General features: G+C 40.6%; 1 protein-coding gene across 1 annotated transcript; it reads left to right on the plus strand.

The window, feature by feature from the left end:
* Nucleotides 1-956: 956 nt before the first annotated feature.
* Nucleotides 957-22,127, plus strand: ago2 (argonaute RISC catalytic component 2). The gene is made up of 20 exons (XM_069175746.1): nt 957-1,177; nt 2,637-2,684; nt 4,607-4,787; nt 4,878-4,998; nt 5,132-5,313; nt 5,455-5,591; nt 5,678-5,812; nt 6,147-6,234; nt 6,576-6,723; nt 6,825-6,944; nt 7,862-7,984; nt 8,099-8,232; nt 8,862-9,046; nt 9,234-9,393; nt 9,548-9,638; nt 11,292-11,486; nt 11,710-11,844; nt 12,204-12,305; nt 12,430-12,629; nt 12,721-22,127. The coding sequence occupies exons 1-20, from the start codon at nt 1,159-1,161 to the stop codon at nt 12,827-12,829; spliced, it is 2,613 nt and encodes an 870-aa protein (XP_069031847.1). The 5' UTR covers nt 957-1,158; the 3' UTR covers nt 12,830-22,127.
* Nucleotides 22,128-22,774: the final 647 nt, after the last annotated feature.

The raw sequence follows: 22,774 nt of genomic DNA on the forward strand, positions 1-22,774 counted from the left end.
GAAACCATAGACTGTATATAATTTAGTATCTTTGTATTTCTCTCGCTTGCTTTTGCACAATACATCCCTGAAAGCAGCATTATATTGTGCTCCACAGTAGCTGCACTTCCAACCTTCCAAACTTTTCCACTGTCGATATCCTAACTTTCCACGGTCTCCCGCCACTTCCTCGTGAGTCAAAGCCAATCCCCCGGAAATACTTCCTCCACCGAGGTTAAACCGCTTCCTTTCATTTCTTGCTTGTTGGCAAGTTATATTAACTCTCTTTGCGGTTCGTATTTTCTTGAACCACAACAGCATTGTTACCTCACGATATACTGCCAATGAATATTTTCAATTAAGAAAACTACAGCTCACTCGATTTGATTTCGGATCAATTTTGAGAGCGCGCAGCGTGCGTCTGATGTCTGACATCATTGAAGAGTTCCGCCAGCAAGAGCGTTCCCCCCCATCGGCTTCAGCAGAAACACGAACATTGTCTGTTCAGGCGAAATAACAGTGATTCAATCAATCACAGCAACGATATCAGTCTTAAACTTGGAGCACCGGTGAACAAATTGATAGAATGGATTTTTCAGCAAACCTAGTTTGCCGAAATTGTATATAATGTTTTACAAGAAATATCATATACGATAGGTTTTATCCTTTTTTTTTTTTTTTTCCTTTTTCCTATTGCAGACGTGTTCAGTTTACTTAGCTATCATCAACACGAGCTTTTTTTTTTAACAGCTCAAAAATATCTCACCGCTGGGATAGATACACTTATTGTGAAATTTAAAAAAAATAAATAAATAAATAAATAAAAAAAAGGTAATAAACCGTGTAAATACGAAGATGCGGGCTGCCTAAGGAAAACGCGACCGAAGGCGGAAGTGCGTAGGAGGAAGTCCTCTTGCCGCGCATGTGCCTTTTTCCTCCAGCCCTCTTTTCTCTCGGCTCCCGTTTTGTGTGTTGGGGGGATGGGGCCGTGCCGAGGATGAGAGACTCCAAATATTTAGCACTTGGCTAACTAAATATCTTTATTTCCGATCTGGATTTTCTTTCCCGCGATCTCGGACATAGACCGTACTTTTCGAACCACGCATGAGTTTAGGTGGACTTCGGCCCGAATAAAGTGGAGGATCTGTACGTCCGCGACGCGCTCAAAAAGTCGACAAAATGTATTCCTCTGCTGGAGGTAAGTGGTGCTGCTAACGTTAGCATCGGCTATGTGATGCGGCTACAAGCACAAATTAACTTAGTAGCAGCGTTTTTTTTAAAAAAAACAATTCATATCTCGTTCTTTTTTTTATTTATTTATTTTTTATTTAACCGGTTCTTCTAAAACGGAACAAATCCTTTGACGGAGAACACGTCGTCCAGGTCTTAAGTGGAGGCTTTAGTAAGACAGGCGAGCTTAGCTTAGCGTGCAACAACAACAAGCTTCTGCTAGCCGAGTTAGCTTCAACGGGCACCTCGTTTTCCCAACTTGTCTTCAGCGAAACTTCCCACTAAATGTTTTTATATCATCCAGGGAGGGAGGAGGGAGGGAGGGGGGGGGTCGGTCCGACGGGCGTCCCATCTCCTCACCGTAGTCGTTACGTTTATAAACGCGCGTCGTTGTTTTTTTTTTTTTTTTTTTTAGTGCGTTTGCGGTTCATCGTTAAAAAAAAAAAACACAACAATTAAAGGAACATTTTAGCGGCCGAGCGAGAGACCTGAGACCTCATCACCTCATCATCTCATCACCTCATCACCTCATCACCGGTCCGGAGCGACGACGTGCTTCAACTTTACATTTTTTTTTAAATCGCCGTCCCGATCATAAAGGTGAGCGTAACTCACCTTTATGATGGAAGAATAAAGGAGATGGACGCCTGTGAAGTTTGACTTGAGGTTTGGGGGCCACCGGTAGCTTTTGTCAACTCATGCGGCGGAGGAGACAAAAAATATGTCCCTCATGAGGTTTTCCCCTTTTTTTTTATTATCATGTGTCGTTTTTGTTTTTTGTCTTCGTCAAAGAGAACACAAACACTTTATTGTATTTCTCACAAATACAGTAATTGTTTACGGGTTTATTTTCTATGTTAAAGGAGGGATTTCTTCCTCTTGTCTTTGTCTTACTAAAAGTAGGACTTGGTCCTTGGTAGCAGGGAGAGTTTATTTCCAGGGGAATGAATGGGTGGCTTCACCAGAGTTAGATTGCCAGCTTGCTTGATACCTACCTCCTGTGTGAATATTGATAAGAGCCTTTTAACATTGGCGGTGCTGTTGAAGCGATAAGAGCAGGACATACTGAAATGAAGCAAGTCTTTACAGTTGAAATATATAATTCATAATGAGTCGCACTACTTTCCTTTGTATTTCCACGAGCTACATAAAGCAATTGCTTTTTTTTGGGGTGCTTTTTTTTAACCTCTTAAGTAGTAAACCCAGATGTTATGTGCTGTGTTCAGTGTACATTTTCACCACTCTTTATATTACAGTACAGTGTGTATCAGACCAAATCCTTGCAGTTATCAATAAAAAATGCAAAGGACTGTGTAAAGAAATGGGGAACTCGTATAACCATCACGCTTCAGTGAAAAAAAAAAGAAGAAGAATCAGACCAAATGAATTTTTGAGTATTCCTAACATGTAATTTTTGTCCTCTGTAGCTCCTGAGATGATTGAGGGACCCCGTTCCTCTGGGTCAATAAGCTCTGGTAAGCTTTACCCATATTTGGACTTTTCAGGCTTAAACTGGTCCCATCAGTGCTCCAGTGTAGCAGCAACACTGCAGTATGTAGTCAGCTGAAGTACAATTTAACCTTCTGATTAAGTATCGAAACTGTCTGGAAAATAGGACACAGGTGATTTTGGTGCTAAAGAAACCGGTGTCATTCCAGATTGTCAGCCTTCACTAAATGCATCTCATTGCGGTGTTTTTCTTACACACTAAAGGGCATTCATTAAAACCCCCCAAATATTACTAGGTGTTATGGGTGTTATTCTGTTTGAATGAGCAGGACTGCAGCACAAAGATAAGGCACTGAGGGGAATGGAGTGTGTCCTCTGACAGACGGCCTGAAATATCTTAAGTTGCAGATGTGGAGCTTATTGGATAAGCATGTCTGTAAAAGAAAATTAGTTGCACACTCTTAGCCATGATGCAAGAATGTGTGTTAAAAAAAAAAAAGAAAAAGACCAATGTTTTGACTTGACAGTCCTCTTCAGTGTATCTGGGGACAGGTTAACTCAACAAGCACTAAATCGGGGATAGAACGAGGGCTGGGCAATACTAAATCGAACATCATCACATTTTTTTTTTTTTTGACCAAATATCTCTATCTATGTTACAATGATATTGTAAGGATGACTACATGATTCACAAAATGTTTACATAATGATATTTGATAAATAAACACAAAAAAATGAAGATATGATGAGTGAGTGGTGAAAGGCAAATAATAGACCAAGCTACAACAGCCCGGTAAATTCAGAAAATGACATCACTTGACTGTAATGCAACCTTTAACGAGTCCTGTATCACGATACGATAAAATACCGATATCCCAGCCCTAGATAGGACACAGATGTGCTCTATCATGACAGCTGGTTGGTAACTTATTAAATTGTTGTTGCATTGTGGGTACCAATGTGCGACTATTTTTCTTTTGCACTTATGTTTTCATGGTGGTCAGCCCCTCTCCAACCCCAGTGTGCGTTCCTCTTCCCTCCCATTGTGGATGAGCTACCAATGATGAAAGTTTAGTGCTTCATTTCCAGGTTGATGCTAAAAACGGACACATCCAAACATCTTTCAGGGTATAAGATGAACAGACTAGTTCTGATTTGGCGCTCGGACAGCCCAAATACTCGTACGCTGCTAATCACTCGATGACGGTTTGAGTTTTGCCAGCACGGTTTAGTTTTGCCAACACACAAGCTTATTTGTGATGCTGACTTGAGGATATTATCTGGAATGTACTGAATATTCAGATAATCAAGTGAGTGACTCAGCTGGAACTCCAAACAATCAAAACCATACAGTGTTGTTTGAATGATGACCTGACTCACTCGCTTTTGGCTTCATGATTTGTTGGATAAGGCGAAAAACAACGTACCCCTGCTAGACAAAACAGTGATTGCTTTAACCCGCTATTTACAACTTTTTAGTTTATGGGATCCCCAGATTACTAAAGTACATTACATATCTGAAATTGTTCGGCATCATCACTTAATAAATTGAAAATCCTTATTGTTTTTACTTGGATCCTTATTTGACACAGCTGAACTGGTTATACAGAACTTGTTCTGACCTGTTTCATTAGAGAATGCATAAATTTAAATAGATAACATTTGCTAATCATACTATCGGTTATTTGTGTTAAAGTACGAAAAACAAGAAATTCCTCGTAGCTGGGAGAACATGATTCAAACCTGCTACCACACTCAGATTTCTGTTTTCCAATATTTTTCCATTAAGTGCTTCTAACTTGGGGGTAAAACAAGAAATCTGCATCTCAAAAAGTTCAGTTATATGTGTAAATATACAGATTGGGTCTTTAAGATATTTGTGATATCTCTATAATGTGATTCTTACTATGTTTTTGTGGCTTTCCTTCCTCTGACCCACCTGTTTCAGACCCCCCATCTTCCCCCGTGCCAGAATATGTGTTTAAGCCACCGTCACGGCCAGATTTTGGCACCATGGGCAGGACAATCAAGCTCCAGGCCAACTTTTTTGAAATGGAAATCCCCAAATTGGAGGTCTACCATTATGACATTGACATCAAGCCTGAGAAATGCCCCAGAAGGGTGAATCGGTATGTCCATTTGTATATTTCTAATCAGCTGAGCAGTGAATTAAATGTCCTAAGCATTGTTGTGATTCATTTGTTTTATTTTTTACTCAGTGAAATTGTGGAGCACATGGTCCAGCACTTTAAAACACAGATCTTTGGTGATCGAAAGCCGGTGTATGATGGAAGGAAGAACCTTTACACTGCCATGCCCTTACCTATAGGCAGAGACAAAGTATGTATTTTACAGGACAACCAGCATCAAACAAATCTCCTCTTGTTGAAAAATGTTTAAAAAAAAGATCGTAGTCTTCAAATATCACAACACTACATCTGCCCTCTTCCTTTCTGACCCATCTACTACACAGGTGGAGCTTGAGGTGACAATTCCTGGTGAAGGAAAAGATCGCAGCTTCAAAGTATCCATCAAGTGGGTGTCCTGTGTTAGCCTGCAGGCTCTGCATGAGGCTCTAGCGGGGCGGCTACCTAGCGTCCCTTTTGAGACTATTCAAGCCTTGGACGTGGTCATGAGACATTTGCCTTCTATGAGGTTGGTCTATGATTGTCATTATGGTTCTGACGTTAATTATATGTCTCTTTTTCTTTCTGTCTTTGTTTTTAGTCAGTTTGATAGCTGATGTTTCTTTGAACACGTTATTGAAATGTCACCACTGACTGTTTTCTGTTACAGGTATACCCCAGTGGGGCGCTCTTTTTTCACTCCTTCAGAGGGATGCTCGAACCCTCTCGGTGGTGGCAGAGAGGTGTGGTTTGGTTTCCACCAGTCTGTCAGGCCTTCCCTCTGGAAAATGATGCTCAACATCGATGGTAATTTTCACGTTCCTTTGGCAAGTTTTGTATAAATTTAAGTCGTTTCAATGAATCTGATCTCTGTGTTCTTGTTTTGTTTGCAGTTTCAGCCACTGCGTTCTACAAAGCCCAGCCTGTAATTGAGTTCATGTGCGAGGTCTTGGATTTCAAAAGCATTGAAGAACAACAGAAGCCCTTAACAGATTCTCAACGAGTGAAATTTACAAAAGAAATCAAAGGTAAGAAAAGTGTACGAGCTCTTATGGCAGTGGCCATTGGTATTTAATTGTTCTTTCCTTTTTTTAATTAAGTTTTGTAAGAGGGGGGACATTATGACTAAGTTGTCAGTTAAAAGTCATAGAAGATACAAATCTTAATTCTACATTATTTGTTGAGTATTGTATATGAACAATTTAAATATAACATTTTCTGTCTTTATTCAGTTATTGCATGCGTCTTGTTCTGTTTTTATTTTACCATATCTTTCTTCCACCCAAAATTGGCCTTTACTTTGTCTTACTTATTGGCAGTTTTTGAACCTCTTTAATCTTTTATTGTGATTCCTCCATTCAGGCCTGAAGGTTGAGATCACTCACTGTGGGCAGATGAAGAGGAAGTACAGAGTCTGTAATGTGACCAGAAGACCAGCCAGCCACCAAACGTAAGAATGCTCTTTTATCTTTTCTATAATCTAATCATTTTAATATTGTGAGGGTTGTTTGTGTACATACAATATTAAATACACAACATATAATTGCACTCCAGCAACAATAAATTTGCTGTAACAGAAAATTTAAAACATACTGGGATAGGAAAAGATAATACACCTTGTAAAATTACAGATTGACTACTTACTATTTTAAAAGTATGAGTTCTTGGTCCAGATGAGTTGTCTTGATGTACGATGATACTAAAATTGAAACAAAGTGATGTGAAAATTCCCCTGCCTGCAGATTCATATTGTTTCACAGACATGAGTGTTTCATTTTTTAATTCCCTTAGGTTCCCTCTGCAGCAGGAGAATGGCCAAACCATTGAATGCACTGTAGCACAGTACTTCAAAGACAAGTACAAGCTCATCCTGCGATACCCCCACCTCCCGTGTTTACAGGTGGGACAGGAGCAAAAGCACACCTACCTACCTCTAGAGGTAAGCATCATCTTGTGTAACACTATTTACTTTAAGAAAAGTGACTGCTGACCATTGATTTTCTGCTAAACATATGTTGTTTTTATGTATTGCCACACCAGGTGTGCAACATTGTGGCAGGACAGCGCTGCATCAAAAAGCTCACAGACAATCAGACCTCCACTATGATCCGTGCCACAGCCCGATCAGCACCAGACCGTCAGGATGAGATTAGTAAATTGGTAAGTACTGAGGGGAAAATGTTTACTGGATGCATCACAGATGTCTGCTCTGTGACCATAAAAAATAATAAACTTTTAAAGGCCTCCAGTTTGACACTATTACTGCAGCAACGTCAGAAAGGAAAGATAAAGTGTTCATATTGTGCCAACTGCTACAGGCCAGGATTCATCAATAATGTTTGGCCGATGGTCAGCGGCTGACAACTAACCTTGTCAAGATGGTTAACCCAGTGCTCGAAACACTGCCAAAAAAAACCAGAGAAAAACCCCTGACATTGATGGTTGTTGCCAGTAGCTGACATACGACTCCTGCCAACACAGAACTTTGAACCAGGCACACATGCCAGCCGCCAGTTGATAGTTTTGTTGACCTAATCAGTTGGGACTCAGGATTTAAGGAAAATGAAACTGGCAGCAGCAGACAAAAATGAACTTGAACAGACATTTTTGCAGTTTAAGAACAAGGATCAGTGGGCGCTTTGCCTGTTTATTAACTTATTTGGCTTCACTTGACGATTAAGTTGAGATAAGAAAAAGTTTCTGTCCATTTTGCCAACTTTTTCCATTTGGCATCAAACACATGCTCAGTGGTGTTTGCTGTTTGGGCAGATAATATTTTAACTGGTTGTTATGTTACTTACCAACCATAGTTTTCAGTCTGATATAAAGTAATGTATAAATACTGTATCCAGCTTCACACTAACACTTCCACAACACCACAATGATTGAACTAATGATTAGAAATGTGTATTGATGTTTTCTAAATTAATGACTTTTCTGAGAATCTACTGATATAACATACTGAGCAGAAATGTGTATAATTTTTTACATTTGTCTTGCATGTATATTTCATGGTTACTTTTGAACAAAATGAAATGAAAATCCCAACTGAAACTAAACTTTTTTTCTTTTTTCAGATGAGAAGTGCCAACTTCAACACTGATCCTTACGTTCGTGAATTTGGGGTGATGGTGAGGGATGAGATGACAGAAGTGAATGGCCGTGTCCTACAAGCTCCTTCAATACTGTATGGAGGCAGGGTATGTTGGTCACCAGTTTGGACGTGTTGATAGAGCTAATGTACTGAGTTTGACTGGAGTAACTTCATCCTGTGTACATTGACAGGCACTAATAATGTCACTTGTCATTTGCAGAACAAAGCAATAGCCACACCAATCCAGGGAGTCTGGGACATGAGGAACAAGCAGTTCCACACTGGCATTGAGATCAAAGTGTGGGCCATTGCCTGCTTCGCGCCACAGCGACAGTGCACCGAACTCCTGCTGAAGTAAGTGTGATACGGTGAAAGCATTTGCTCCAGCAGAGTGGATTGTTGTGTACAATTATTGGGTTTGATGGGGGTCGGTGTGCTGTGCTTGTTTTTTTCTCCCCAAACGCCTTGACAGTCCAGTTTAATGAGCGTTGTACTTAACGGAGGTATCTCTTTGGGAGTGTAGGAGCACATGTTGACTATGCACAGCTGTGCCGTGTATTTACAGCGACAAAGCCAGGCTTTGTCTGTTGCATATATGCACTTAACTGTGTATGCAAACCAGTATGCCAAGAGCTTTTTCATGTTAAATGCTAAATTTAGTGCCTGTAAAACTAGCAGGCTCCATTTTATTATGGTCTGCAGCACTACACATAATGTTCCTCATAACATTTTCAAAATAAAAGTTTCGTCAAGAAAAGCATTTAGATGATAGAACTTGAAAACTTGAGACACGTTTTCTTAGGTATGTAGGCCGGCAGGGCATGCGCAGCATTGGACAATTAAGTATCTGCTTTATGAGGTAAGTGTTGGACAGAGAGTCCAACACTTACCTCAGTTGTTTATTTTATTTTTTTCCAATCAAAATCAGAAGTGTAAATCAACATTGAGTGTCAGTGTAAATTAACTAGTTCTTCATCTCTCAGAGCGTTCACAGATCAGCTGAGGAAGATCTCACGTGATGCTGGGATGCCCATCCAGGGTCAACCTTGTTTCTGTAAATATGCCCAGGGAGCTGACAGCGTCGAGCCCATGTTCAGACATCTCAAGTACACCTACCAGGGCCTCCAGCTGGTGGTCGTCATCCTACCAGGAAAGACGCCAGTTTATGGTGAGAGATCTACTCGTGCAGTCTGTTCTTGTGTCATTTAGCTGGGAACATGATGTATTTTGTTACTGCAAAGATAGGAAACAACCAGGACATTAATATATTAAGCTTAAGTCATAAAGGAAACCCTCACCAAGTAAAATTACCCAAAATGCTAGATGTTGACATTTCCTCCTTGTGTGTTTTGTAGCTGAGGTGAAACGTGTTGGCGACACGGTACTTGGCATGGCCACACAGTGTGTGCAGGTGAAGAATGTTCAGAAGACAACACCTCAGACCCTCTCCAACCTCTGTCTGAAGATCAACGTCAAGCTGGGCGGCGTCAACAACATCCTCCTCCCACAGGGCAGGTTAGTGGAAATATAGCCACCGTTATAATTATTCAACGAGACAGTTAGAATCAAGCCAAGACATACTTACAAATATATTTATTTGTTCAACACTATAAATGTATTTCTTTGTGTTAAATTCTGACTACGTCTGCTCTGTGCATATTCGTGCCAGGCCAATGGTGTTCCAGCAGCCAGTGATCTTCCTCGGTGCCGATGTGACTCATCCTCCTGCAGGAGACGGAAAAAAGCCTTCCATCGCTGCTGTAAGTAACGTCACACCGCAACGGAAAGATCTACCATTCACCGACTACTTCCATCACGTGTATGGAGTCAATCATGGCCACTATCGTCAGCTTCTTTCTGTGCTCTGCCCGACAGACACTGAAAACAGGACAACTTATTTGGGCTCAAACGTTCCGTTCACAATTTGAAAATGCATCTTCATCCGTAATAACACTGACTCAAAGAACAACAACCAAAAAGACGACTCGCGACCCATTCAGTAGTTCAGAGCCCTTTGAGCTACGAGCTCGGCTTAACAAGGATGCAGCAGTGCAGAGGCAGTGAAGAGTGAGGCTGTAAATTTGCCACAATCACTTCTACTAGCTTCAAGCCTTAGTGGTCATATTTCTCCTGCTACTACACTCTTGCATGCTGTCAATCTTTCATGCTCCGTACAGTCCAAGCTGCTGCAGGAAGTGTCCCAGGTCATCAACTCTTTGGGGATCACATGCCCAGAATTAGAAAAAGTATTTTTTCTATATATGTATTTATATTAGTCCTTATATCAAGGAAAAAAAGGATGGTGTCTTATGAAATGGTTATAAGTGCTTGAGTAACAAACAGTTCATGGGACTCCCTGAGAGGAACTACCCATTAGGGAGCTTCTCGGAGAACTACATACCTTCAAGGGCTTTTTTTCTGTTTGCATTCACACCACCAATAATAACCCTGAAATGGCGTAAGCTGGCCAGCAGTTCGTAACATCTCTTCATATTATACAACAACAAAAATGGTCCATTTGTCCATGTTTTGTTTCATTTTTTTAAAGGCTAATGGTAAAGGGATAGTTTGGATTGTTTGAAGTGGGGTTGTATGAGGTACTAATCCATAGTCAGTGTATTACTACGGTAGATGGTCGGCACGTCCCCAATTTGGAGAAGCTTCTCTTCAAAGCCACTAGACTCACTAAAGTCAGGAGTTTCTGGACTATCGCTGCCTCGATTGGTTAGTTGTTGTGACTTTGCTATTATATTGGATTCGAAGGGAGTGTGATGTCTTTGTAGACTGCAATATAACATTCCCATCCCTAATATGTAGGATGTCATGAAGTGACTATAACTTATTCAACTTAGAAGCAGTGAAGTGAAAATACATGAAGAAATTAGTAAAGATATCACTTTGCAATGATGAGTTCATGACTTATGCAAATGAGTAGCTGGTGTGGGGATGGATGTAAAGCTCGATGCAGATCTAACTTCAAAATAAAAAAAATTGTCGACACTGCATTGCAGAGACAAGCTACTTGCATCATTGGAAAGGTCAAGTCATGCTGTTTCCTTTGATATGCGCTTTACCATCCTGTGATTAATACTTGGTGACCATTTCAACCAAGAGGAAGGGATGTGAATTGGACACGAAGTACGTCTGTAGGGCTCCAAGGGTGAACCAAGCTTCAGTAATGTCACCTCAAAGCTTTGGTCTTGCAGCTCCAGCAACACACTGAAAGCCGTGCAAAGCGAAGTGTACTTTTGCTTGACACTGTAATTTTCAGGCCTGAAGGACGACTTCATATTCAAAGAGTTTAATGTATGTGCATTCATTCCCCAAAATACTAGAGGTATTGAAGGGTGCACCCTCTTTTAATTTGTAACATTAACATTAGGAGCGTTTCCTTCAATTTGGTGATATTTTAGGTGGTTGGTAGTATGGATGCCCACCCCAGTCGATATTGCGCAACAGTGCGGGTGCAGCAGCATCGTCAGGACATTATCCAGGACCTGGCTACAATGGTGAGGGAGTTGCTAATCCAGTTCTACAAATCGACCCGCTTCAAGCCCACAAGAATCATCTACTATCGAGATGGAATCTCTGAGGGCCAATTCAACCAGGTAATACATGAATCAGGCATGATACAGAATGAACTATGATATGTCGAAAAATATTTACAACTTTACTTATGCACTTGTACCACTGTAAGAAAAATAATTGAGTTGGCAGAGGTTACTGTTAATGTTAACTGTAAATTTAGTTCATGCTAAATTTGTCTTATTTTACTCTATGCATCGCGTTACTGGTCAATCTTTTAAAATCTTTTGACTTTGTTACATGCAGGTTCTTCAGCATGAGCTGCTGGCAATCCGCGAGGCCTGCATCAAACTAGAGAAGGACTACCAGCCCGGTATTACCTTTGTGGTCGTACAGAAGAGACACCACACGAGACTGTTCTGTATGGACAGGAACGAGAGGGTCAGTACTGTGTCATTGGTAGTAAGGGGAGTTTTGCCTGTTTCAATTTGAGAGAGAGCATTTAAGTTTAAGAACACAATCGTGTCATTTTTTTATTTTTATTTATTAATATTCATTGGCAGTTACTTTCTAAAAATGAACCTGCTGTAGAAAAACATGTCAAGCAGTGCTCATGTGGAGGTTGTCATACTCTCTCTTAACAGTGTCCTAGTAATTTAGTGGCACTAACATTTACATTCCTACTTGATAATTCCCATCTGTGAAAACCACCTTTTTCAAGTGAAAGTTGTGTAATTTTATACGGACCTTCGGCCTCCCTTTGAATTAAACTCGCTCGTGAAATTTTGTGTGGATTACAGGTTGGGAAGAGTGGCAACATTCCTGCAGGCACCACAGTGGACACCAAAATTACTCACCCATCGGAGTTTGACTTCTACCTTTGCAGTCATGCTGGCATTCAGGTACGAGCCGAATGAGGGTTAGGTGTGATTGTAAAGACTTCCTCTGGGTCTGGTTTTGAATGGGAACACAGTGAAGCCTTTCATTAATAACGCGCCACGCCTTTCGTCCATCGTCTCCCTGCAGGGAACCAGCAGGCCATCTCATTACCATGTGCTTTGGGACGACAACCACTTCACATCAGATGAGCTGCAGGTCCTCACCTACCAGCTCTGTCACACCTACGTGCGCTGCACCCGGTCAGTTTCCATCCCAGCACCAGCCTACTACGCCCATCTAGTGGCTTTCCGGGCTCGCTATCACTTGGTGGACAAAGAGCATGACAGGTGAGGACATGGACAAATCAAGCCTTTTCAAACGGCAATTGCAACGACAGACCCTGTTTACACCCGTGATTATTTTTTTTTTTCCTTTCAGTGCCGAGGGCAGTCACACATCAGGCCAGAGCAACGGACGTGACCAGCAGGCCTTGGCCAAGGCTGTCCAGATCCACCAGGACACCCTGCGCACCATGTACTTTGCCTGAGAGCACACAACCCCAGGTTGGCGTGGGTGAGACCCCACTGATGGAACACACTAACCCCTCGCTGTTTCACTGTCAGCTGTAGATAGCGTCACAGTGGTTTCACATCTTCATTTCCCTACCGAACAAACCTGTCAGTTACCTATATGTCTACAATTGTACTTCAGCCCTTAAACCCATCAAAACCAAGCCAGCTATTAGACTGTTGTTTTTTTTGTTTGTTTTTTTTACCTCCTAGACTGTAAGATGAAAAAGAAACCCTCATTCTTGAGAACGGAGCTGAAAGAGGATTTATTTACATGTTGTACATTAGTGTCTAAATGTATTTGTTATGAGGGAAATATGTTGCAAAGGCTGAAAGGAAATGGTAAAGTTTGTACACTGACAGAAAAGATCTACCATTTCTAAACTTGTGGACAGTAACATACAGTGGGGTGGTTTAGAAGAAGCCACTCACCCTTCTCCTCCTGTTTGTTTGTTAAGGTCTTGGTGCTTGGAGGGAGAAGACAAAATTCAAAGATGGGGGGGTCCATTCACTGTTTAATTGCCTAATGATTTAGTCCTCTGACAAACATTATTTATCAGCCAATTGAAGCAAAGTGCACTGACCGGGATGGGTTTTTCAATCAGGACAAAAGCAGTTAATATAATGAGGGTTGTGTATGATTTATTTTAGTTTTTTTTTTCACATATAGTGAGAAGTGCCATTTGAGACCATCTTTCTGTTGTCACTTGTCTGTAAAACTATGAACTAGTTGCCCCACATCTGCTGGGTTTTCAGTATTTGTCCCTGATTGACACTGATGACCATTATATACCAAGTCTGGTGACAACTTCTGTCTATCAGATTTGTTCAACCCCTCAACCATCTCTTAGGTTATTCTGGATGAGGACTTTTAGTGTTCAGTTAGAGAACGAAACAGCAGCAATTTGTATCCTTCTCTGCCCCACTCATGCGTCTGAACTGATAAAGTTGCACCAGTAACCTAGTTCTCACACCGAGAAGTAGCGTATTGGGACTGGTTCCCAACTAGGACACCTTTCTAATGTATTCTGAGCCGTGTTGATGAGAGACACATGATGTAGAAATCAACACAGAGGGGGAACATAATGAAATCTTCTTGCTTCCCCTCTGTTTTTGTAGTCTGTTTCTAATTTCAATCATTTTCGCGATGAATATGCATGTAGCTGACTCATGTTGTAGACATTTAGGCATTTGTGATAAATGTTTATTTCTTCCTTTATACACGTCAACCCTACTTCAATTTTGTAATGTAAATAGCAGCAGGATAGTGTTTTCTGCAATGTCGTCATCAGAGCGGGATATCTGTGTGGCTTCTCGATATCCAGGCATTCGGTACAGTGGAGCGAGAGCTGCAACCTTTGAGACTTTTAACTGATCGAAATTCCCTAAAAGAACCTCTTTAATATAGCGTTTGCTCCAAGAATCAGGAGCAGGCAAGCTTGGGTTTTATGCAAATGGCTTTTTATGAGTCTTTATACTATATAGTAATGTTGGTCATGAGGTATATTTTGAATAAGCTTTCAGTGGAGGCTGCTGAAAAACTATAGAGCATTTTTTTAAGACTGGCCCACATGTAGTCTAAATTAACACTGTCTATTTGTATACAGATATTAAATGCAAATATTCTCTTGCCTTTAAAGACTGTCACAGTCTTACTAATAACATTATTACTTAATAACATCCCACCTAAGTTTTACTACTAAGTCAAGCAGGCGAATGTTCACATAGTCTTGATTGGAGGCGAGTTGTCTATATTTTCTAACTATGCATCATTTTTAACCAAGAGATTTAGCAGTGGGGTATCTCACATGAATTTGGGTCATTTATAGAGGTAGATAATCAGGGCTTTTTGTGTTTGTTTTTTTTTTGTTTTTTTTTGTGTGTTTTTTTAGCATACTGCATTTAGTAGCGTTTCTTAGTGCTTATCAGCATCTTCATGCCTTTCTAACGGGATGAAGTATTTGTGGTCATTTGTAACATTGTAGATTTTATATAGCCTAAAACAAATTGGGTGTATCCTTTGTAACACGCAATCTTTCCTAGCCAAACAAGATTACAAACTTTTACATGAATAATATTCAGAAGATATGAAAGCACAAAAGGACATGTTGATTCTAGGTGCTAGAAGTTTTCACTGTACTCCACCTTAAATCCTCACTGGATTGGTCCACAAGGCTTTTTAGTTTGTATGCTAGAAAGATGCTTCATCATTTTGAGGATCTTTTCTCTCCGTTCGATGAGCTCCCCTGCGTTTCCCTTTCTACTCATTACCTGTAAAGCAACTATAAATCCGACTGACTGTGTTTGTGGGGCATTCTGAAAATCATGTACTTGATATTTACTGTTATGATGTCAATATTGTTCTAATCGGTGCTGGTCTCACAACATGTAAATTTGGATGCACTTTTGATAGCAGAACATTGGTATGACTTTTATAGACGTGTGTTCCTCAATTGACGCAGGATGCTCGGCCATATTGTGCGACACTGGTGTAATTGTATGAAAATGGCCATGTGTTCTACCTCTTGTTACCTGTTTAAGTGTTATGGTAACATCACACTGCTGGCCATTTCTGTATAATTACCCCTGCTATCTATCTAATTGGCATTGTTTGAGTCTTGCATTGACAGTAGAGATTTTAAACGCTTGCTGTGCATGATGGTGAACGCACTATCTCAGTTTATGTAGTCGTGTGATTTTTATCTTATTTTTTTTTTTCTCCATAGTTTTCCTCAAACAGATGAGAGAGAACGTGTGTGTTTTTCTTGAGTGTTGAGCTGTATGACCAAATTCTTGAACTGTGTTTGTACCTACGCACAGCTTTCCCTGCTTTCTTTCCTTTTATTCTATGCACCACTAAAATCACAGACTTTATTTTAATTTGTTTTGACACCTTGGTTTTCCACCCGAGCAGTATAACAACAAATGCAAATCCCACGTTTGGTCATGATCGCTGCATATCCTCAGTCGGGACAAAGTAAACGTACCCTTGTGGTGCTGCTCTATAAAAAGAGCATCAGCCTGATGAATATCATGCCTGTTGAAATCTAACGCGTATAATACAGTTTCTGATGAAATGAAGTTGACCACAGAACATTTATTTCTGTATACAATCATGCATTTCGATCCTTCATATAAGCACTAGTCTTGTTCTGATCCGGTCTCACTGATCAGCGTGACTACATCAGAACAAATCGAACTTACATTTCATGAGAAGCCTACAGGTGTGAATGTCCCGGTCTCCGTGTGAATGCAGGCCGCAAGTATCTTCACTTATTTGACTGTTCAGTTCTCGGACTGTTTCTCAAAGGGATGCGAGGCTATTTAGTGTATTAGCTGGAGGTTGTCCTCCAGGAAAAAAAAAAAAAAAAAAAAAAAGCTATCATGTCGTATAGAAAGTGATAAAAAATATTAAATATTTTGATGCAACATAACAGACATCCAAAGCGACCTGGCTTGAAAGCCTTGAGGTGTCTTTTTAAGAGATGGGTTTGTACTTGTTGTTACTGCCTTGTTATGTTTTACATTACCTATACCAGCACCTTATTAAAGCAGATCAGAATGGCATTGCTTTTCCTGGACATAAAACTAAAAATATTTGACGATGTTATTTTTGCACTAAACAAGAATGGACTTCGTTAGCTATTCGTGCATTAAGAGTATTTATCAGGGGGCAGACTGGCAGCCTCTGGTTTCTTTTTTTCTTTGGCATTTGTGGCTCCTCAAAATAAAAGATGCACAGGCTGAGGCTCTCCTTGTGTGCACTCGCCATTCAGAGATAGCCAGACCAGCTGATGGGGAGGGATTCTATCTAACCAACCAGCATTCAGCATGTCATTTTCACAAATATCCTGATGCCTTTAAATGTTAATGAAAGAGTGAATTGTGTTTAGCCGAGTGGGTGGGTTGCCGGCGTTGAAAGGAGCTGATTAGCTGTGGAAAAACAGGTGTTTTGGTGATCACTGCTTGTTGGATGCCAAAGTGCTGTGTGAGGATAAACTGTGCTGGAAGGTCTGACCTGGTCCCTGTCCAAGACTGCAATGTGCAAATAAAATCACACTTAAAGTAAAGCCTCTTTGTGTCAGACACCACCACAAACTATACATATCAATACTCGGGAGGCTTTTCCTGTTCACATAAATCATCTTCGTCATAGTGAGTGAAATCAAGAATGTTAATGAAACAAAGACTCCCAGCCTGGATGAATGTGGCACCACTTTACAAGTAAAATGGGGCACAAGGTGCTTCGTAAGGCATTCAGAACAGCTGCAGTGGTAACCTAATGATATTACGCGACACGTTTCTCTCAGACATGGGCAATGAAATGCACACATTCACCTCAGTTTGGCTGTTTTTTTCCCGTTATCTTTTGGAGTGGCCAAAAACCTGGAAAAAGCAGTTTGTTGAAATGGGTGGTTAATGAACTAAATGGCATATCATAAGCTAATTTAATCAGTTAACTTTATTTACATAATAGCACAATGGTAATCTTGTTTTTCTTGATGTCTTTAAAGTTTAGGTTGAAAGAGGCCGAGATAAACTTTCTCAAAGTGTAACGATCAGCCTGTTTACTTTCTTTAAATTTTGAGAAAAAAGAGCTAAATTTCAAAATGAAGCAACAACCAACAGATCAATTTATCCCATACCATCACCCTCTGTATAGTAATGTCTCTCCTCTCTGCAGCTTATCCGTCTCTTGTAGAGAAACTATTGCTGATATAAACAAATCTCTCTTAGAGTAGATCCTATTTTCTTAGCTCCAAATAATAACAATGAATGTAATTAGAGCCTTGGTGGTTTGTAATATTGTATAGGCTATCCATCCAGTACATTTGTTCTCATATTTCCGTTCTCGTGTACAGCCTTTCCTTTCCATTTTTCTTTTTGTGTTTTTTCTCTTATTTATAGGCTTTAATAATTGCAGAAAGTATTGTTTTCTTTCTTTCATTGACATAGATATCACCCACATCACACCTGATGTCGCTGATCTTTTCATCGATTAACACGAGATAAACGAGTCTACAGTTCACGCGCGTGTGTGTGTGTGTGTGTGTGTGTGTGTGTGTGTGTGTGTGTGTGTGTGTGTGTGTGTGCGCGCGCGCGCATACGATGGTTGTTTAGGTGTGTGATCTTGTTTGCTGTTAGGTTTTTGGCTTGTGCTGAAGCCCTCGGTCTGATATTCCTGTCCAGCTCTCGCAGAGTAAAATGTTAAAGTCCTGCCTGAGTTTGGCTTATTGAGTTCGTCAGCGCAGTACCACATGAAGGCAAGGAAACTTTTTTTTTTTGTTTGCGTGTTGCTCGTGTTCCTTACTTTCGTCAGTTGTTTTTCCGGATTTATAAATGACCGTCTATGATTTCCGTTAGTAGTTGGCTGGCTTTTAGCAGGCGTCATTTTCCTGTTCCTTTTCCTACATAGACTTTTCTGAAGCATCACTTTGTCTCAGACAGCTCACATGCCAATGTCCACCCAGTTACCTGGAGCCTTGTGACACCAGTGTGGCGACCTCAAGGTCTACACAGTTAAAAGTCTGCCTGTATCCGCGCTTTTAGCTCCCCGAGTCTCAAATATTGAGTACAACTTCCAACGGGACAATGACACACCCGAGGAAAGAACCATTACCCCTCATGTCCGCTGCATGCCGTTGTGTCTCTTCTTCGTCACGGTTTCCGTGACCCCCTTCGATTGTCTTCAGGCTGTCTGCTCTACAGCAACCGCTTTCAATATAGAGTAGAGATTTCCCAACATTTTCAGCCATACTAGCAGTTTTACAGATAGTAATGTTGGCCAGTCAGTTGGTCCACCCCTCTTGTTTCTTACTCAAAGCTACCGTGCGAGACTCGCCTATTACTGCCATGTAAATCTCTCTCTATTTCACGAGATACAGAGTTTTTATGTCTGATGTCTGGCGAGACGTTGCCGCTCTGACCAGATGACAGTAGAGACTTATACCAGCTGAGCCTGCTGTGAACCCTCAAGTTATCCTGTAGCGCCACAAGTAGGTCTACGTTTTTAATTTACCCATGAACTATCTCGGCGTTTACCACAGGGATTGTTGTGGCTGAACTTCATTCATTTTAATCACTGTACCCGTGAAATCACCTTATCCTCATTTCTTTTGTGATTTCAAATTTGTCAATTCATGACAATTGTCAGGGAATATCGGCGTTTCTGCGCATCCACGCGTACATTTCTGGCTTTAGAGACACAGGCTGCTTCGGGAACTCTTTCAGGATGGCAGCGCAGAGTGAGCGAGACTGGCGGCCGGGACGGAGCCGCAAGGTGACGCAGTTGCGTCCGATGGATATTTGGGGTCGAGCTCGGTGATGCAGTAAATCAGATGTTGACTGTGGAGAACTGTTACAGAGTTTCACCAAACCTAACCAACGCCATCCAGCTGATCTACATGCACCCAATCATATAAGACTCGTGGGTATTTTTTTTTTTTGTATTTTTTTTTTTTTTTTTTTCAAAGCATTTCCAGTCATTAGAATGACTTGGCTTTTTATTTACCAACTTGGAAGAAAAAAAAAAAAACTACCTCAGAGCAGTGTCAGGTGCTAGCTAACATTATCCCTAATTTATAACGATGGTAACAGAATAATAAAAAAAAAATTGTAGTGACCAAACCAATGCAAGCCAATATCGTGTGAGAACTGTTCTTTGCTTGAACCTTAATAAATCGAAAACCAAGTGATTATGTATGACTGGGCATTTGCTTTAGTTGGTTACATTTTAGGGGACCAAATTTTTGTAATTGGGAGTCTCGTTTGTTTGTTTTTTTGTTGTTTTTTTTAATGTCATTTTTACAATACGGCGATGAAAACAACCCAGCACACTCGAGGACTCACTCACACTTAATATGAACTGTACACATGACTGGATCTTTCAAACGTGCCATCGTAAATTGCTTTTCACTATGAAATGATTATGTTCCGGCAAAACTTTGGTGTTGATGATGATGATGATGAGGATGAGGAAGAAAGTTTGTAGTGGCGGTAAAGGTTTGTTGAAAAGATGTATGTACAGCAATAATGTTGGGCTGCAGATCTTTGGTACTTTAACTGGTCTTCATACCAGCCTGTCCACTTCTTGGCGGGTCAAGGCAACGCCGTTGGACTTTTGAGTTGGCGGGACGAATGGCTTCGTCGTCGGATAAACTTTGAACCAGATTGTTCTGTTGTAGTTTTACCTGAATGGTTTCATACGGGATAGATCAACCTCCATTTTTTTTTTTTTTTTTTTTTTTTTCTTCCATGTTAACTGCAATAAAACCAGGGTGGATGTCTCCGTCTCGTCCTCAGCTCACGTCTGCTTTTCCTACAAAGTAGCCACACACACAAGCACACGCACACGCGCGCCGCCATTTTTCTTCGAGGTATAAGATGTAATTTTGCATGTTGACAATTAACAAAGGGAATATACACATTTGAATACACTCGACAGCGTATCAAATCATCGTGAACTTCGACGAAAGGTACATATGGGGTTGTGTGGCAGTTTAACTTCAGATTGTTGTCGTTTAGTCCGAACTGAAAACATCCAGCGTCGCTCGTAGTTCTTTTATGTGTGCCTTTTGTCGGACCGCTCTCTCTCTCTCGCTCTCTCTCGCTCTTCTCCATCTCGCCCCAGCTTTGGGTTCGTGAGTCCTTTCAACACAAAGGTTTGACAAAAACTGCCGTGCCGCATAAACAAACAAAACAGTTCCATTTTTAATTACCATGCAACCTTGCGTGTAGATGCTGCATAGAACGATCAGTATTTGTGTTTTGCACTTTCAAAGCAGTCTCAAAAAAAAAAAAAAAAAAAAAAAAAAAAAAAACAGGCCCATGTGATGTTGGGCTGAAAGTAAAAAAGAAATAACTGACGAGGTATTTTATGCTATCAATAGGAATTATAAGGAATAATATGACTTTGAAGAGCTTTTCTAAAAAGGTTGATATATCTATATATATTCATGAAGTACCTCATAAGCCTGATATATGCTGCATTGACTTTTTTTTTTTTTTTTTTCTCTCTTTAGTGTACTTCATATTGTCCAATAACATTTTAATTTTCCCCTCTCGGGAGGTTTGAATGTCACTACAGGCTGTGCGCACGCCACAACCAGTTAAACCCGACACTTCTGTTGTTACACCTTGTGGCCAAATGATAACGTGTCATTTTATGCAACTTGTCATCATAATAATAACCCTCAGCTCGTCTTCGTCATCTTTTTGTTTTATATCCCTGTGTCTGCGTAGCCAAAAGAAACCCACCAAAACAATCGGGTTTGGTTCACTAAAGAGTTGATGTTCGCCAAGCTTCTATGGTCTAAATGCGACTGTTGACTCAGGTATTGCCGTGAAAGGGCTGTATCTGCTTACGGTGTCCCCATCCCAAACCACCACCACACAACACACACACAACACACACACACACCTTTGTCTTAAACTAGCCTTAGATGTACACATGAGGTTCCTATTTGGCCTTAAAAGTTGAACAAAATTATGCACTACAATTTCACAGACTTGACAGAGAGCTCGCTTCCCGTTCAGACACATTTCTTTAAGACTTCGTGCTGTGTCGTTGCCATGTTATCTACCTCCTATGAATGTAGGGTCTGTCCTGGAGTTGTAGTCAAAACTCTTGATTTTCTTTTTTCATTCAAGGAAATCAGACAATCATCTGTAGACTCTTGAAAGATATAAAATATCCCCCCCTTCCCTCCAGCCCTCCTCTTCATTTGTAGAACTGATTCCAGGACACTCCATTTTTCTTGATGTTTCATTCCCTCATTTTCATTTTGTACCTTTTGTTGTTGTTGATTTTTTTTTTTTTTGTCATCGTAAGCCATGATGGAGAAGCAAAGCGACCAAAGTCTCTTGGCAAAGGCAGCCCTGCAAAGCCGTGTGAATTCAAACCTCCCTTCATTTGTCTGTTTTGAGTTTGTACATATATATATATATGTATATTTCTCTCTCTATCTCTTTTCTCCCTTATTTAAACCACAACATGCCAAAACTGAATTTGCTGTCATTCCTGTTCTGGTGAGGGTCTTTACGTTGCTGATATAATTTGTTCACATCCACTGCTAAGCTCCTTGTTGTTGTTGTAAAGTCGTAAGCTTTGATTTCTATTTTACATTTCCCTATTTTTTGGTAACAATTATGCTTACAGAACACAAGATATGCTGTAAACCCTTTTAGGACATAATGTGAATACGTATCACTTAATATAGTTCACTCTTTGGCTTGACTGTAAGTTGCGTTAATTAATAAAAATGTTTAAAACATTTTCCCTATTGTGTTGTGAATCATTTTACGGCTTCATGTTTTATTCTCGGGGACTCCCCACTGGTCTCCGCATGCAAGTCAAGTCAATTTGACACGGGCCTGTTCGCAGAGCAGAGCAGCTGTTAATGTGTCTCTTGCAGGAGTTCGGAGCAGGTTTAGTGAAACAGGAACGTGCAGAGTTTTTGTTTTTTTTAAATGCAGCTGCATCCTGAGGTGGACCCGAGTCAAAAGGAGCGCAGACACGACCAGGCAGGTCGTAAGTTTGCTACCTGCTTATGCGAATGCTGCGAGGTAAAGAAGCACCGAGGCTCTGTAGACCACCACTGTGACGAGTAACGGCCCATTTATTTATCTGCAGTTCAGCCGAACCTGATCTGTAAATAAAGCAAATGTGATATGAAGTTATGTCTTCTCTACCCAGGTCGATCTATGTGGAAAATGGTAACCAAGGAAACTGGTTTCAGCGTTGTCATTTCCCAGTTCAGCTGCATGTCATAAAAGAGAAATACAGCTGGAATTATATCGCCCCGCATGTTGTTGTTGTTTTTTTATATCATATATCACTATTTGCAATGTTGTCTGTTAACGATTTTTTTTTTTTTTTTGTCTCAAATAAATGTATATCCTATTGTTGAATTTTTGCATGACAG

The sequence above is a fragment of the Embiotoca jacksoni genome, unplaced genomic scaffold (genome assembly GCF_022577435.1).
Source record: "Embiotoca jacksoni isolate LCO1_2020_lvr unplaced genomic scaffold, fEmbJac1.0.p SCAF_7, whole genome shotgun sequence".
Classification (NCBI taxonomy): Eukaryota; Metazoa; Chordata; class Actinopteri; family Embiotocidae; genus Embiotoca; species Embiotoca jacksoni.

What these genes read in the sequence shown, in the direction of transcription:
- ago2 (XM_069175746.1), top strand. An exon ending in TACCTATAGGCAGAGACAAA is followed by an intron (nt 4,999 to 5,131) that starts GTATGTATTTTA and finishes TCTACTACACAG; the next exon opens with GTGGAGCTTGAGGTGACAAT. An exon ending in GCAGTCATGCTGGCATTCAG is followed by an intron (nt 12,306 to 12,429) that starts GTACGAGCCGAA and finishes GTCTCCCTGCAG; the next exon opens with GGAACCAGCAGGCCATCTCA.